General features: G+C 35.1%; 2 protein-coding genes across 6 annotated transcripts in view; one reads left to right on the top strand and one right to left on the bottom strand.

Annotated features, from left to right (window-relative positions):
• Positions 1-1,490: 1,490 nt before the first annotated feature.
• The window catches only part of Gemin2 (gem nuclear organelle associated protein 2), a 17,749-nt gene continuing 2,467 nt past the window's right edge, over positions 1,491-16,772 (top strand). The window contains exons 1-8 of one of the 5 annotated variants that reach the window (XR_007345791.1): positions 1,511-1,689; positions 2,080-2,164; positions 5,086-5,175; positions 5,424-5,483; positions 7,131-7,244; positions 7,954-8,013; positions 9,736-9,780; positions 11,872-12,028. Coding sequence is in view for 4 of the 5 variants with exons in the window: in XM_015487407.2 (XP_015342893.2) it covers positions 1,502-1,689; positions 2,080-2,164; positions 5,086-5,175; positions 5,424-5,483; positions 7,131-7,244; positions 9,736-9,780; positions 11,872-12,090 (801 nt within the window). In the remaining variant the exon portion in view is untranslated. Of the gene's footprint in view, positions 1,690-2,079; positions 2,165-5,085; positions 5,176-5,423; positions 5,484-7,130; positions 7,245-7,953; positions 8,014-9,735; positions 9,781-11,871; positions 12,769-16,772 lie in introns of those variants that run through there. The other 4 variants (XM_015487407.2, XM_048798654.1, XM_048798652.1 and 1 more) reach the window with 4 other exon arrangements.
• Positions 1,985-16,772, bottom strand: part of Trappc6b (trafficking protein particle complex subunit 6B) — a 40,425-nt gene continuing 25,637 nt past the window's right edge. Inside the window, exon 6 of the mRNA XM_048798657.1 lies at positions 1,985-3,000. Coding sequence (XP_048654614.1) covers positions 2,999-3,000 — 2 coding nt within the window. The 3' untranslated portion in view covers positions 1,985-2,998. The remainder of the gene's footprint in view (positions 3,001-16,772) is intronic.

The raw sequence follows: 16,772 nt of genomic DNA, 5'->3' as shown, positions 1-16,772 counted from the left end.
CCTAAAACTTAAGAATAAATATTTTTTAAAAAAGAGTTACACTAGGTTTAAAGTCATTTCTTTGCAAGTTAAAGGCAGTGCTTTTTCTTTAAAAAGTCTTATTAAACATCTGGTTGTAAATTAATTGAATTCATTCAAAGCATGTCTAGAGTCAGATATAATACTCCAATTATTTATTGCACTTTGTGACCCAACACAAACTACTTAATCCATTCCTGCCTTATTTCCTATCTGTAAAATGAATATAATAGTACCTAACTCACAAGGTTGATGTAATAACAGTAATAATGTGTAGGTGTTGGCATTAGCTTTTTCCCTTGCACTATTCGTGCATAAGCAGAGATTTTTTTTTTCTTTTAAAAAGAGCAAGGGTGGCATATATACACAATGGAATATTACTCAGCAATAAAAGAGAATAAAATCATGGCATATGCAGGTAAATGGATGGAGTTAAAGAAGATAACGCTAAGTGAAGTTAGACAATCCCAAAAAACAAATGCCGAATGTTTTCTTTGATATAAGGAGGTTGATTCATAGTGGGATGGGGAGCCCAGAGCTGGGAGGAATAGACCAACTCTAGATAGGGCAGAGGGGTTGAAGGGGAAGGGAGGGGGAGGGGGCATGGGGTCAGAAGTGAGGTGGAAAGTGGTTGTTGGGTGCAGAGGTGATCATTATTATCCAAAGTACAGGTCTGAAGACACGAATTCGTGTGAATATACTATGTATATAACTAGAGATATGAAAAATTGTGCTCTATATGTGTAATAACAATTGTAATGCATTCTGCTGTCATTAAAAAAAAAGAGTTGTGGGGAGGTGATAGCTACCTCAGGAGTAATAATCATTTCAAATAAAAATAAAGCAATCTTTGAAGTGGCCAAGCAGGAGAAATCTCAGCAAAAAAATTAATTTTTCATTCATTTGGCATCAAATAAATCTAGATTGGACTTGTCTCTTTAGGAGAAAGTCGCAATACTTAACCACTTTTTAGGTCACCTTCTACCCCTCGAAACCGGAAAAAAACACCCTTTCGCACTTTGCTTTCTTTTCAACTTCTTTGGGTCAACTTGATTTTTTTTTCCTTTTCCGATTTCATAATTAACTAAAATGAATCGCTTGTTTTACTATATGAGCAAATAACAATACCAATTAATATGTCTTGCGATTATTATTTATCCGTAGGATCGGAAGCTGCTCAATGTCCAGATGTTATCAATTTTAAGGTGCAATGTAAATTGCCTACCAGAGGTTGAAGAATTTAGCGTTCCATAAATGATAATTATAGTAATATTGCTCATTTATTTAAAAAACACTATTAGGAATGCATAAAAGTTCACCCACAGTCTTCAGAAACAATTCAGGATAGCTTTTGCATGAATTAAACTCCGACTGGGTGTAAATGTCGGGGAAAAGCAACAGGCTTGCGCACGCGCAGTTTCTCCGTTCCGCCCAGCCGCTTGCTCAACTCCGCGCCAAAGTTGCCTGACTGTGCGCCTGCGCCATGACCTGCACTAGGCGCATGCGCTGCTCAGGGCCGGCCTCATCCAAGGCCATGGCGTGGGTACCATCGGAGTCTGCAGTGGAAGAGTTGATGCCACGGCTATTGCCGGTGGAGCCCTGCGACTTGGCGGAAGGTTTCGACCCCTCGGTACCTCCGAGGACGCCTCAGGAATACCTGAGGCGTGTTCAGTGAGTGATTCGGCTCTGTGAGGGTGGGCTGGTTATCCGCCCAGGTCCAGGGCACAGCGCCTGTTGCCCATCTACACCCGTGTGCGACAAAGCCCCGCCTCTGTTCTAGTCCCAATCTCTCGCGAAATAGGGACTGCTCAAAATCTCAGGATTATTTCCTGACACGGGCAAATTCCCTTTGAATTTGATTGCACACATAAGACATGCTCTTGGATTTCCTTGCTTTTAATCCAAATAATTTCGGACGTATGTTTGTTGTTTAGTACCTCTATCGGAAGTCTAGATTTTTTTTTTCCTGATTTCATAATGAACTAAAATGAATCACTTGTTTTATTACATGAGTAAAGCACAATAGTAATTAAATTTCTTGCGTTTATTACTTATTCTTAGGATCGAAGCTGCTCAGTGTCCAGATGTTGTGGTAGCTCAAATTGACCCAAAGAAGTTGAAAAGAAAGCAAAGTGTGAATGTTTCTGTGAGTTTTAATAACCATCTGGGAGATTTGTCTGTCCGTTTGTCTGTCTCTCTAACACACTAAGGCTCTTCTTACACTATCCAATAGTATAAATTATGGTGTAGGTAAGATTTGAGTACTCCCTACAAAGAGAGACGTTGTCTTGTACTTTTTCCTCCATAGAAACAGTTGACTTTCTCCAGAGATTTTTCAGTAACACTGATATTTGTAATGACTTGGTCATCTTATTTTAAGGACATAATCGTGTCCTAAAGGAGTCTCTGTTACTTTTTTTTTTTTTTTTTGGAAGTTTTTTCTGGCTCTGTCTTGATCATTATTATTGAACTGATGTTTAATCTTATCTAATGTAGTTTTGCACGTTCTGAATTTGCCCTGATATCACTTTTTAAGAGTAAAAACCCAAATGTCTTAAACCTTTCTTGTTACTTACACCTGTGGGCATTTTCATTCACTTATTTATCCAGCACACTTTTTTGGTGGGGATTGAACTCAGGGGCACTGGACCACTGAGCCACATCCCAGCCGTATTCTGCATTTTATTTATAGACAGGGTCACACTGAGTTCCTTAGTGCCTCACTTTTGTTGAGGCTGGTTTTGAACTTGAGATCCTCCAGCCTCAGCCTCCTGAGCCTCTGGGATTACAGTTGTTCACCCCTGCACCCAGGTTCAGCACACTTTTTATTGGGCAACTAAGTTGTGCCAGGCTCTAGAACACAAAAAAGGATAATATAGAAAAGTCTTACCTGGCAGAGTTGGTGGCACACTTCTATAATCTGGGGGACTTGGGAGGCAGAGGCAAGAGGATTGTAAGATCCTCAGGTAATTTAGGGAGATCCTGTCTCAAAATAAAGAATGAAAAGGACCTCTAGATATAGTTCAGTGATGGATCACCTCTGCATTCAATCTCCAGCGCCACAAGAAAAGAAAAGAAAGTAAAAGTTCTTACCCTCCCAGAGTTTGTACTCTCCTAGAGAAGGCAGAGAGTAAACAAGCAAATGAAATATGTAATTGTAACTCTTCTTTTGAAGAAAATAAACATGATCAATAAATGAAAAAGAACTATTAAATAGTCATAGAATAATATCTCTCTAAAGTTAAAGGAAAGTGGCATTGTAAAGTTTTAATAATTTCCTTTATATGTTCTGAATAGTTCCATTATATCATACTTATAGTAAGAAAATTTTAATTCAAACACTATAATGTTTCATATAACTTCTTTTCAGAAGTTTTTGATTCATAGAACATGGTGTCTTATATACATAATACTTAAAAAGTGACCCCACTAAATATTGTTACAAGGTTATATGTAATCAGTTGTGAACTATGCACTGTTTTAGAAAACAAGTAGACTTTTTAAAGTCAAGATTATTTAAATATATTATGCCCATACCAAACTTCTTTATTTAAAGTATACCTCTCTTTTTATGTTTTGCAGTTATAGAATGGTAGGACTGAATTATACATTTAGGGTTTACATCATTTAAATTTCTTAGAAACTCCAACTATAAACCATTCCAATTTTTTTTCCCTATGCTGGGAATTGAACCCAGGGCCTTATGCATGCTAGGCAAGTACTCTACCACTATGCTATATCCTCAGCCCCATTCCAGATTTTTTTTTTTTTTTTTTTTTTAAAGTGGCTGAGGATCTTTTCCTAAGTTTTTGGGGGAGGGGGTACTGGGGATTGAACCCAGAGATGCTTTACCATTGAGCTACATCCCTAATCCTTTTTATTTTTTATTTTGATACAGGGTTTCACTGAGTTGCTTAGGACCTCACTAAGTGACTGAGGCTGGCTTGGAACTTGCAGTCATCCTGCCTTACCCTCCATTGCTGTCCGAACATTTTTAACTGAGACATAAATTGTAAAGTGAAATGCCTGCTATTTTGCACCTGTAAAAAGTGTGGGAGACCAACCTTACACATGACTGAGTTACACTCCCTGGCCGGGTGCTGAGGCGCTCAGTTGCAGAAATGTGGCAAAGCTTTCCCCACCCATCTTGGGTCCAAGGGTCAGTCTTGTGCCTGGATGTGTCTTGCTACAGCCCCATGGGTGAAGCTAGCTCACCTGTTCCTTTATAATATAACCCCTTGCCCTGTTTAGGATAGAATATTCCATGGAAGTGCCTTGTGTGTGTCCCCTTCTCTTACTGTGCCCTTGGGTGTGGCTTACCCAGGTGTCAGTCAACCTGCTGACTTTTTGAAGATAGACTCAGCCCCCTGAAACCTGACCCCTTGCTTCATTTAAGTAACTTCTCCTCAGTCTCAGTAAAAGGGGTCAGCACGTGCTCTTGCTCTCTTTCTGAGGACCCTTAAGGTCAGAGGAGCCATCACAGCGACCCCAAAGAAAAAGGTATTTGTGTCTCTTGTGTGGTTATTTCATGCAGCCCAGTTAGCCCAGTTTATCTGGAGTGACCCCTGAGCCTTTTAGTCGAGAGAACTGAAACCCAGCAAAAAAGTATCTTTTTTTTTCTTCCTTTGTTGTCAATGCTAGGCATTGAACCCAGGGCCTTGTACATACTATGAAAGAGCTCTACTACTGAGCTATGTACATTCCCAACTCCATTTATTTTTTTCACTTTGAGATAGGGTCTTGCTAAATTGCCCAGGTTGACTTCAGAATTTGAGATCTTCCTGCTTCAGCTTCTTGAGGAGCTGAGATTACAGATGTGTGCCACCAAACCTGATCTAGTTTTGTTTTGCTTTTGGGGGGCTTTGTTTTCTTTGGTGCAGAGGTGTTGCCGGGAATTGAACCCAGGGCATTGTGTGTGCTAAGGAAGTACTCGACTATTGAGCTATATCCCCATCCCTTTTTTCTTAGGTAGTCTTAGTTATTCACTTGTTTTATATATTTTTCATCTTGCTTTTACTTTGTAGAGGTATGAGAGGTTGATGCTAACATTTAGGAAATGGTCTCTAGCTTTCAGGATGCCAACCTGCCCCTGAAGGTTATTCCCCAACACTTAAGTGGCAACAGCAACAAGTAGCACAGTTTTCAACTGTTCGACAGGTAAGTATCAAATTTAATCAATTAAACCCTCTTCAGATTTTATTGCTTTTCTTAGACTATAATTGGAAAGCTACGATATGTGATTTTAAAGCATATAGAATATTTATGAATCAATTTTTTAAATTATTATCATTGGTATGTTACAGTTTGTAACTTATTTTCCAAGTTTTAGAGTGGTTAGAATTTTGTATGGAAAGTGATTTTAGTTACTCATCTTGTGAATCACTGTCCAACTTTTCTTCCTTTAGAGTGTGAACAAACATAGAAGTCACTGGAAATCACAACAGTTAGACAGTAATGTGACTATGGTATGTAAGCTTATCAGTTTAAGTTTTACAATGTATACCTGTATGAAATATCCATATTTATTTCCAGTCTTCAAGGATTCATTTGCTTAGTCTATATTATTTTAATTCTCTTTCACATACCATTATTTAATAGTAACAATGCCATTATATTAGTAGCCTGAAAAATAACCCATAGTGCAAGTTGGTATTTTCATTACTGTTTTAATCCACCATATCTTGGGCAGACTTGGATATGTGAAAGAAATGTAAAAGTTGTCATAATCAAAACGGAGCTACTTTTGTCAACTGCAACAATTAAAGGTAAAGAAAGCCAGGAAGTAATGAACGATTCTTATGCATGGTTGCCAAATAGTCCGTCATAAAGGATTCTGCCAACCTACAACCTTGCACTAAGGCCACTGCCACCTTATCAGAAGAACTTCTACAAGGATATCTGCTAGGCAATTGTCTGTTCAACTTCAGAATGACTCCAGTTTTGTTTTTAATCACTATGCTCAAATATTATTATTTTGAAACCTCTGACATAACCTTCATTCTTGTCTTAAAACTTCCCCTTGCTTCAACCTCTTTTAATATGCCCGTGGTTAACTATTATCTCTGATTCTAATTTTTTATTTAGGTTGACAAATAGGCATTGTTTGACCTCTCTAGTTTTTAAGAATTCTTCTGAACAGTACCTTTTGTTTTGTTGTTTCTTTTTTTGTTTTTGTTTTTGTTTGAGATAGGGTCTCACTATCTCAAACTGGCCTTAAACTTGCTATCCTCCTACCTCAGTCTCTCTAGTAGCTGGGATTATAGGCATGTTCCACTGTGCTTAGCTGAATAGTTGCTTCTTAGGAAATCAATATATTTTCAGTATTATAAAAGACTGAATAAGGGTTATTGGGTTTTCCTAGTAGGATAATGGTGCCATGTAGTAAACTCACATGGTTACAGAGTATCATCTCAGCTTTACTGTAATGATGACATAATAGTGAAACCTGTCATACATATTGGAAAATTGTATTTTCTACATTTTTTCAGTTTATATATAATTTTAAGCTCTTCAGAAGCTATGTGAACTCTTCCAAGTAAAAATAGGAGTTGGGGAAGAAAGAAATGGTTATGGTGTTCCAAGCAGTCTTTTTTTTTTGGTGGTACTGGGGATTGAACCCAGGGCCTTATGCAAGCATTCTATCAACTGAGCCATATTCCCAGCCCTCAAGCAGTCATATGCCTCATACATGCTAGGCAAGCACTCTACCACTGAGCCATAACCCCAGCCCTCAAGCAGTCATTTTTAATCTTTGGGGAATCACATATTGCTTCTGAGAATCTAATAAAGGCTATTTATCTTCAGAGGAGGGAAAAAATAAACTCCTGGAGTATTCAGATTTCCTAGTCAGATTGGATTAGAGCTCACCTTAGAGCCTTCATTTAAGTTTAATCATTTCCTTAAAGGCTCTATCTGCTAATACAGTCACAGCTTAAGGTACTAGATGAAGGTTAGGGCTTCAACATATTAATTTGGGGACACAGTTCTCCCCTTAACTGGTACTGTATCTTTGTATTGAGGTGTAGGGATATGGGAGATCCTTATTTCTATTTTGGGTGTTCAGTATAAAAATAAATACCTGGAAAAAAGTTAATTTCATTTTCACCTTTCAGCCAAAATCTGAAGATGAAGAAGGCTGGAAAAAATTTTGTCTGGGTGAAAGGTTATGTGCTGAAGGGGCTATTGGACCAGCTACAAATGAAAGTCCTGGAATTGATTATGTACAAGTAGGTAATATGTGGATAAACCAAAATTAAAGTTTTGGTTTATCACTTAGTATAAAGGGGTCAGTGAACTACAACATGGGCCAAATATAGACTATAACCTGTTTTTATACACCTCATAAACTTAGACTGGTTTTTATATTTTAAAAGGATTGTAAAAAAAGAAACAAATAAAATGTTTACATGTAGTGAAATTATATGTGACCTGCAAAGCCTAAAAATATTCACCATCTGACTATTTATAGAAAATATTTGCCAACCACTGACTTAGCTTATAGATTCTGTAACTTACAAAGTTTCAAAAATAATTTACTCTGGCTTAATCTAGATTGACTTCTTATCTCTTACGTTTTAACTATATAATAATTTTGAGTTGGATAGGATTTGGGTTTTTTAAATGACTAGGTATAGGTCACATAAAGCATTGTAAGTAGTCACGGAAGCAAAAGAAAACATGACACTGTTAGATCCTCCAGTAAATTGCATATTTAAGAGACGAAATGTTGGGGGTATACTTAAATTTTACATGACTTTAATCATAATTATGTGGCCAGCTCCTTGTCTTTCAGAATTTATCTGCCTCTGGGTTTGCAGATGTTCCTATAGAACACATTGCATACATTTTCATTACTACTTCCTATGTTATATTGTTCTGTTCAACAGATATGGTACCATATTGGTTTTTTCCTGTTTAAAACTTATTTTTTTCCAGGCCAGGCACAGTGACTCATACCAGAATCCCAGCTTAAGGCAGTAGGATCGCAAGTTTGAGGTCAGCCCGGGCAACTTAGCAAGACCACGTCTGAAAAATAAATAAAAGGGGATGGGGGCGCTTTGGTTTGTGGCTCAGCAGTAGAGTGCTTGCCTAGCATGCATGAGGCATTGGGTTCAATCCTCAACACTACATAAAAATAAAACAAAGATACTGTGTCCACCTAAAATTAAAAAATTAAATAAATATAAATAAAAGGTGGGGGTGGATATAGTTCAGTGGTAGAGCATTACTGGGTTCAAGTCCCAGTACTGCAAACAAAACAAAATAAATGTATTTTCAAAATATAAAGAACTCCAAAAATCATTAAAAAGCCAAGAATTAGCCTCCACCCCAAAACAAAATAAAACAAATAACTGTCAAAAGATATAGACATCTTACAGAAAGGAAATACAAATTGTTCTTATATGAGAATATTCCCAACTTCACTTATAATAGAACTTTATACCTCTGCTGATCTACAATTTTTCAGGTCAACATATTGGCAAAGAAAGTGTGATATATTGTTTTGACAAAGCCTGGGAAAACAGGCACTCTTCTAACTAGTGTGGGAGTATAAATAGACTAAAATCTTTAGGGAAGCTAATTTGACACTCTTTCTTAGACAACCTGTTATTCTTTTAGATAATGCTTAATGTATACTACATTTAAAAGTTTTAATTTCGTAAAGAAATGTATTTATTTATTTACCTTGTTAACAGAATATAAACAAGTAAAAACATACCATGTTAGAAAGATCATTTAAGGACATAAAGTTTAATGCATTAGTTCTTAAGTTTTGTTTAAGTCCATAGTGGTTGGCTGGCTGGTTGGTTTCTTTCTTTTTTTTTTTTTTTTTGAGGTATGAGAGCTTGAACTTAGGGATGCTCTACCACTGAGTTACACATCACCAGCTTTTTGTAGTTTTTAAGACAGAGTCTCACTAAGTTAGCAGGCTAGCCTCAGATTTGTAATCCTTCTGTTTTAGCATCCCAAATAGGTGGGATTCTGTAATCCCACTGTGCCTAGCAATATACTTTAAAAATTGAGTCAGATTAGGTTTAAAAAATATCATTCTAATTCAAATGCCCTTAATTGCTGAAAACTTTAGCTTTCACTGAAGATTTTTAAATAGTGTCTATGATATATTAATATAACAATGTGTTATAATTTTATTGACTATATTTAACTTTTTCAAGTACCTTTTTTAAAATTTCATGCTTATGACATTTTGGTTACTAAAATTATTTTTATTTTTTATTTATTTATTTATTTTTAAAGAAAGAGAGAGAGAGAGAACATTTCTCCTTTTTATAAGGCCACAACTCTTTTTTTTTTTTTTTTTAAAGATAGAGTGAGAGACAATGAGAGAGAGGGAGAGAGAGAGAGAATTTTTAATATTTATTTTTTTTAGTATTTGGCGGACACAACATCTTTGTTTGTATGTGGTGCTGAGGATCGAACCCGGGCCGCACGCATGCCAGACGAGCGCGCTACCGCTTGAGCCACATCCCCAGCCCTAAAATTATTTTTAAATTTATATATTCACATTTTGAGATATTATTTTGTTGGGCCTTATAAACAATAGTTTCTAGAATGTCTCATAATGGGCAGTGAAAATTTTTTTTTTCTTTTATCTGTATTACTAAATAATTGTGTAGCAAGAAATTAACTTGTTTGGGGAAAAAATGAAGATCTTTCTTATATGCATTAATAGATTTCAGTCTCATTTTTTTCTTTCAGATTGGTTTTCCTCCATTGCTTAGTATTGTTAGCAGAATGAATCAGGTAAAAATCCATCTAATAATGATATTATATGCATTATTTTGTTTGCAGTGTGTATAGAAGTATTCAAATACATTTATTTAATATTTACAACATGCAAGACCTTGTTGTATGCTCTTCAGTGGTTCTTTTTAATCCTTATTATATCCCTTTATGGGGAGTTATTATTTTTCTTTCTTTCTTCTTTTGGAGGATACCAGGGATTGAACTTGGAGGCACTTGACCACTGAGCCATATCCCCTGCCCTATTTTGTATTTTATTTAGAGACAAGGTCTCACTGAGTTGTGTAGTGCCTCACTTTTGCTGAGGCTGGCTTTGAACTTTCAATTCTCCTGCCTCAATTTCCTGAGCTGCTAGAATTACAGGCATGCACCACCATGCCCAGTCTGTGGGGGACCTGTGGGGAGTTATTATTAATAATCATTTTTTTATAAGTGAGGAAACAAAATTTAAGGGTAAGTAACTTGCAGGTAGTCAGGTGTGGTGGTACATGCCTGTAATCCCAGCAACTCAGGAGGCTGAGGCAGGAGGATTGTAAGTTCAAGACTAGCCTTGGCAACCTAGCAATACCTTGTCTTGAAATTAACCATAAAAAAGGGCTGAGGATGGATATAGTTTAGTGGTAAAGCACCCCTGGGTTCATTCCTCAGTGCAAAAAAAAAAAAAAAAAAATTACTGGCTGGTGGTTTTTCAGCAAGTAAAAGCACTGGTATTCTGTGCCAGATAAATCTAACTCTAGGGCTCATGCTCTTTAATATGGTGCCAGGGTATTCATTTATGTACATTTCAGCTATAATAAATCTTAAGACTTTGAAGTTTGAATGAATTATTAAGGTTAGGTTAACGTTTCTAGGTCTAGATATCCGACATATTACGTAAGATTGGGATCAAAAGGTAAAGATTAGGATCAAAAGGGGAGAAGTATAGAATTTGGTTCTTCAGTCTTTCAGGAGTAGGGACTCTGTTATCCATTTAAAAGGTAAATACTTTGTTTTGCTTTTACAAAGCACTAAATACCCTTGGAAGATTAAAAAAAAAAATTCTTTTTTTTTTTGAGTATCCTATTCAACTGGAAATCATTCTAGATGGTAGTTTCACTAAGTTGATCATTTGCATTTAGATACCTTAATGGTCATAGTAAGTTTCATCAGCGTGATTTTTTTTTAATAAGTACCCACATATATGTATACCAAATGTATAATGTGAACTTGTTTGCAGATAATATTTTCAGTAGTTAAGTGATTTAATCTGTATAGTTCTAAAAGAGATCTTTCTCTAGCTAATTTTTAGATTTGACCTTTTTTAAAAAAAAATATTTTTTTAGATGTTCATGGACCTTTATTTTATTCATTTATTTATATGGGTGCTGAGAATTGAACCCAGTGCCTCACACATGCTGGGCAAGTGCTTTACCACGGAGCCACAACTCCAGCCCTACATTTGACCTTTTAAGTTGAGAAATACATGGAAGTTATTTATACAAAGAATTGTTTTTAAGAGCAGATGAATTTTTTCAAGTAGTTACAAACTAAAATTAGTAGTTACAAACTAAATCCTAAGATTAAAACTAAAGCCTTAGTTGATACTTGAGAATGTAAGAATATTTGTGTTGGGCTGGGATTGTAGCTGAGTGGTAGGATGCTTGCCTAGCATGGGAGAGGTCCTTGATTCAGTCCTCAGCACTACAAAAAAAGAAAATCAAAAAACAAAAAACCCAAGCAGAATAAAAAAATTTGTCTTAAAAATCTTTCTTCACTAGGTGAGACATCTAAGCAAATTACTAGTCAGTTTTCTAACAGCTTTGTGGAATTCCTGTTAAACTTGTAAATATATATTTTTTTAACTCATCATTCTCTCTCTTTTTTTTAAAGATAGAGAGGGGAGAGAGAGAGAGAGAGAGGTTTTTTTTTTAATATTTATTTTGTTTTAGTTTTCGGCGGATACAACATCTTTGTTTGTGTGTGGTGCTGAGGATCGAACCCGGGCCGCACGCATGCCAGGCGAGCACGCTACCGCTTGAGCCACATCCCCAGCCCCTTGTAAATATTTTATTACTAATACAACTCTTTCCTATTCTATCTTCTTTTTTTTAGGCAACAGTAACTAGTGTCTTGGAATATCTGAGTAACTGGTTTGGAGAAAGAGACTTTACTCCAGAATTGGTAGTATTGCATCTTTTTTATTTCATAATGCAGGCAAGGTTATATATATTTATAATAAGATGTCACTCTATAGTATTTATATTTAAATGTGTGTGTGTATATATGTATATACACACACACACATACATACAAAAATGTGCTTGTTTGTAATAAAATTCAGAGCTTATACTAGATTATAAATCAATATGCTATTTCCTTCATTGAGAAAGCTTTGCTTTAGGGAAAAAATATCAACTAAAGAATTGATTTATATCCTTGTGCAAGCTGTTTATCTCATGAAGATCACTAACAATTAGGTTACAGACTGATAATCAATTTGCAGGCTATATTTGGAGTAGCACTAGCTTGAAGAAGTTTGAAATGCATTTTATAAGATGGCCTAGAAATTCAGACCACAAAATCATATAAAAAATGGCATTACATGCCAAGCAAGCATTGTTGTAAGAATTTTGTATGGAATAACTAATTGAACACTCCAGTAACATATGAACTGTAATCATCCTCCAAATTACAGATAAGGGATTTAAAACACAAAGGGTTTGGTAGATTGCTTGGGATCACACAGCTTATAAATGGCGGAACTTAGATTTAAGCCCAGGCAATCTGACTGTAGAATTTTTATTCCTAACAATTCTGCTGCACTATCCCTTTATTTAATTGCTTTGTATTCACAGCTCATTTCTCACTTTAAATTTGGGTAAATTTGGTGGATATTAAATAAATAAGTTACATGATTACTCCTCCTAATTTATGATTTTAAGAAATGTTATCATTCAACTGGGCAGAGTGGCACACACCAGTAATCCCGGTGCCTTGGGAGGCTGAGGTAGGAGGATTGCAAGTTCAAAGTTTTAGCCTCATCAACTTAGCAAGGGCCTAAGCAACTCAGTGAGACCCTGTCTCTAAATAAAAATATAAAAAAAGGTCTGGGGAGGTGGCTCAGTGATTAAATACCCCCGAGTTCAATTCTGAAATCAAAAAAACAAAAGGATGCCGTCCTTTGAAGTAGATTTAATTTTTACAAAGATTTTTCACATTTTAGGATATTCACTAGAGTATATCCAGGTTCAGAGCTCTTTATCAAAGCATAAGATATAATCTTTGCCCTCTAGAAGCTTATAGTCTCCTGGGAAAGACAAATAAGCAACATTGCGATACAGATATTAAGCTTCCCAGACTACCTCAGCAAAGTGGTTTAGATAAGTCACTTCCATAAATACAATGAAAAATATATATATATTGTTGTTGTGCTGGGTATTGAACCCAGAGCCTCACACATGCTAGGCAAGCTCTCTGACACCAAGTTGTACCCCCAGCCCTGGTGACCAAGGTGTTTGTTTGTTTGTTTATTTGTTTGTTTTTCACATTTTTTTTCATTCTTTCAATTTTCTTTTTTGGTGGTACTAAGGATTGAACCCATGGCCTTGTGCATGTGAAGCAAGCACTCTACCCACTGAGCTATATCCCCAGCCCTTAAATTTTTATTATACCATGTACTTGGCCCATCCCGCCCCCTCCCCCCACCAGTACTGGGAATTGAACCCAGTGTATTTATTCTACCATTGAACTACATCCCCAGCCCTTTTTATTTTTAACTGTGAAACAGGGTCTCACTAAGTTGCTCACATTGCCTTCAATCTTTAAATCCTCCTGCTTCAGCCTCCCAACTTTTGAATTACAGATGTACGTTGCCACACTAAGCCTTATATCATGTACTTTTTGTATGTAAAACATTAATATGTTTAAAATCACCACTTTCAATTTTTTCCAGTAGTCATACACCTTTTATAAAGTTGTCATATTTTAAGCTCATATTTCACACATATATTTCCATATGATAATGTAATTCACATAATTGCTATTGCCTTAATAATGTCTTTTATTTTTTATTCTTAAATTATTGACCACTTGCGTTCTTTCTTATGTTTTGCAGTCATGATTAAATTATAAAAATTCACATTAATTTCTCAGGATATTTCTAATTTAGAATTATTGGATCAAATTTCTATAAGCCTTTGTTACATTTTTCGAGATTGTTCTCCTTAAGAAATGAACTGGTTTATATATGTTTCATCTTTCGTGTGTGTGTGTGTTGTTGAGGATTAAACCCAGGGCCCTGTGCATGCAAGGCAAGCACTCTACCAACTGAGCTATATCCCTAGTCCTGAACTGGTTTATAATATCATCAGCAGTGTATACTCAAATTTATTATTATTCTCTGCAATTCCATTCAAGTTGAACTATATGAATTCCCTTTTTTGTAACTTAAAAACATTTGATTATCAACAACTCTGAATAGTTTGACCCAACTTTTTTATAGGTTGTGTTTATGTTTCAAACTAGGCAGATTTACTTTAAATTAAATGTAGTTTTCATTTCTTTTGATATCAGTAAAAACGTATTTATCCCATGGGTTGGTATATACCTTCAGAAGATAACTTTGTGTTCTTAGGCCACTTGTTTATCTAGATACTGAATTTAAAAATTTATATCATTTCTTTATGTCTAATAGTAACCTCTTAAAACATTATTTGATTTGTACTCCTTCTTTTAATCTTTTTTTTTTTTATTCTTTGCTCTAAGATATTTTGTGTTCTTTTTAACTTCTAAAGATTATCCATTCAAGGGGCTGTGATTGTGGCTCAGTTGTAAAGCGCTTGCCTAGCATGTGTGAGGCACTAGGTTCAATTCTCAGTTCCACATAAAATTAAATAAAATAAAGGTCCATTGACAACTAAAAAAAAAAGATGATTATCCATTCAAGCCAGGCATGGTGGCACATGCCTATCATCCCAGCTACCTGGAAAGCTGAGGCAGGAGGATTGCAAGATCAAGGCCAGCAACTTGGCAAGACCTTGTCTCAAAGTAAAAATGATTGAGGATGTAGTGGTAGAGTGCTTGCCTTGCGTGTTTTAGGTCCTGGGTTTAGTCTTTAGTAGTGCTAAGTAAATAAATAAATATTATCCACTCAAAAAGATGGTAAATTTGGCCTTTCCTGTTACTTAATGAAAGCATAGTACCAAAAAGTCTTTATAATATCATCAGAGGAATCATTAAGTTGTTTTCAAACCACTGACAGCTGACTCTGAATTTTAACATTAACCCTTTAAATGTAATTTTGAGTATTGTATCTTAGAAATCAAAGTATCTAATTCCTTTATCCAAGTAACTGTACTGTCCAAATAATCCTGAGGATATCAGTGTTTAAATTAAAAATATATCACCAGAAATTTGTGTATCATAACCAGTAGAAGGAAAAAGGGGATCTTCTACTTTTTCTCTTCTTAAAATTACTGTCTAATGTTTTTGAGAAATATAGCCTTATTTTATCATCCAAGTGTGAACCTATTAGAAGTTTTCAGCTTTTTGGTTTGGTGTTTTGTTTTAATTTGGGGGTTTTGATTTTGTTTTCTAGCATAATCACAGTGATGTTAAGAAAAGGAACCTCTCAGTATAAATATGTTACAGGCAATCAGTAGAGGTTTGGAGCAACTTCTCAGTGTAGAAGATATTTGAATACTAAATACTAGCTTTATATAATAAATGTTTCGCTGAAAATTAGTCAAGTTTTAATTTTTTTTTAACCTAGAAGAGAATTCCACGACTCATTAAGCAAACCAGGATGTGAATTTTTTCATTTAAAGAAAAAGTCTTATTGTTGATTTAGGGCTTCTTGAAGAACTTAGTGTGTTCATAAATCACCATTTAAACTTTATTCTAAAAGAAAAATAAACCCTAATATTTTTCAGGGTTCCCAAAAGTGAAATTGCTCAGAATTAAATTGTGTATAGTGCTAGCAGTATACATAATTTTACTGGTTAAACTATATTTGTAATAAATATAATAGATATAACCATTCTTGGTTATACCATTCTTATGATGATTGTATCTCAGAAAGTTTAATGAACTACATACCCTTCAACACCATCATTTTATTTGTAATGTATAATAATAAACATTTCTACATGCCATGTTGAGACTATCCAGTGATGTTCTTTCATTAATACCGGTAAACAACATTGGGTATGTTTATTATGTGTTATAAATAAAGACAACTACAAAATGATAATGATGGAACTTTATTGAAAAAAGTTGTACATATACATAAGATAAAAGATGTTTTAAAAATTAGTAGAAAGTTTACCCAGATAACAAGAATGCTGTTTTTTTTTGTTGTTGTTGTTTCTAATAATTGATTATAATTTTGTAATTGGAAAAAAAAAAGCCTATTTTAAAAAGGATTGGGACTAAATTCAGCTTATGTTTGTAGAAGTACCAAAACACTATTTTGTCTTCAGAATTGTTCTTTCATATGGATCTAGGGGAAAGCATATAATGATTTGTATATATGTCTATAGTAGACAAAGAAAAGTGGATCTTAATTTTTTCAAGGATTTATATACATAATATTTTAGTTTTCTTCTGTGGTAAGAATTAATGAAATGAAGACTTTGAGCATCAGGGAATATTTTAAAGTGACCAGTGTCATGTGTCTATAAGAGTCATCACCTAGCTCTCCAGATGATCCTTTGTCTATATCCAAACATAATACTGTTAAATGTTCTATGAATTATTTATAGCAAATAGCCAGGCACAATATTGGACACTTAGAAAAATAAATTATATTTATGGTTAAATATTTGTCTGGTTTACCAGGCATGGTGGCACACTCCTGTAATCCCGTAGCTCAGGAGGCTGAGGAGGATTACAAGTTCAAAGCCACCCTCAGTAACTTAGCCAGACCCTGTCTCAAAAAATAAAAGGACTAGGGATATGGCTCAGGGGTTAAGCACCCCTGGGTTAAACCCGTGGTACAAAAAAAAAAAAAAAAG

Source organism: Marmota marmota, unplaced genomic scaffold (assembly GCF_001458135.2).
Source record: "Marmota marmota marmota unplaced genomic scaffold, marMar, whole genome shotgun sequence".
Taxonomy (NCBI): Eukaryota; Metazoa; Chordata; class Mammalia; order Rodentia; family Sciuridae; genus Marmota; species Marmota marmota.
This window is presented reverse-complemented; position numbering and strand designations above follow the sequence as displayed.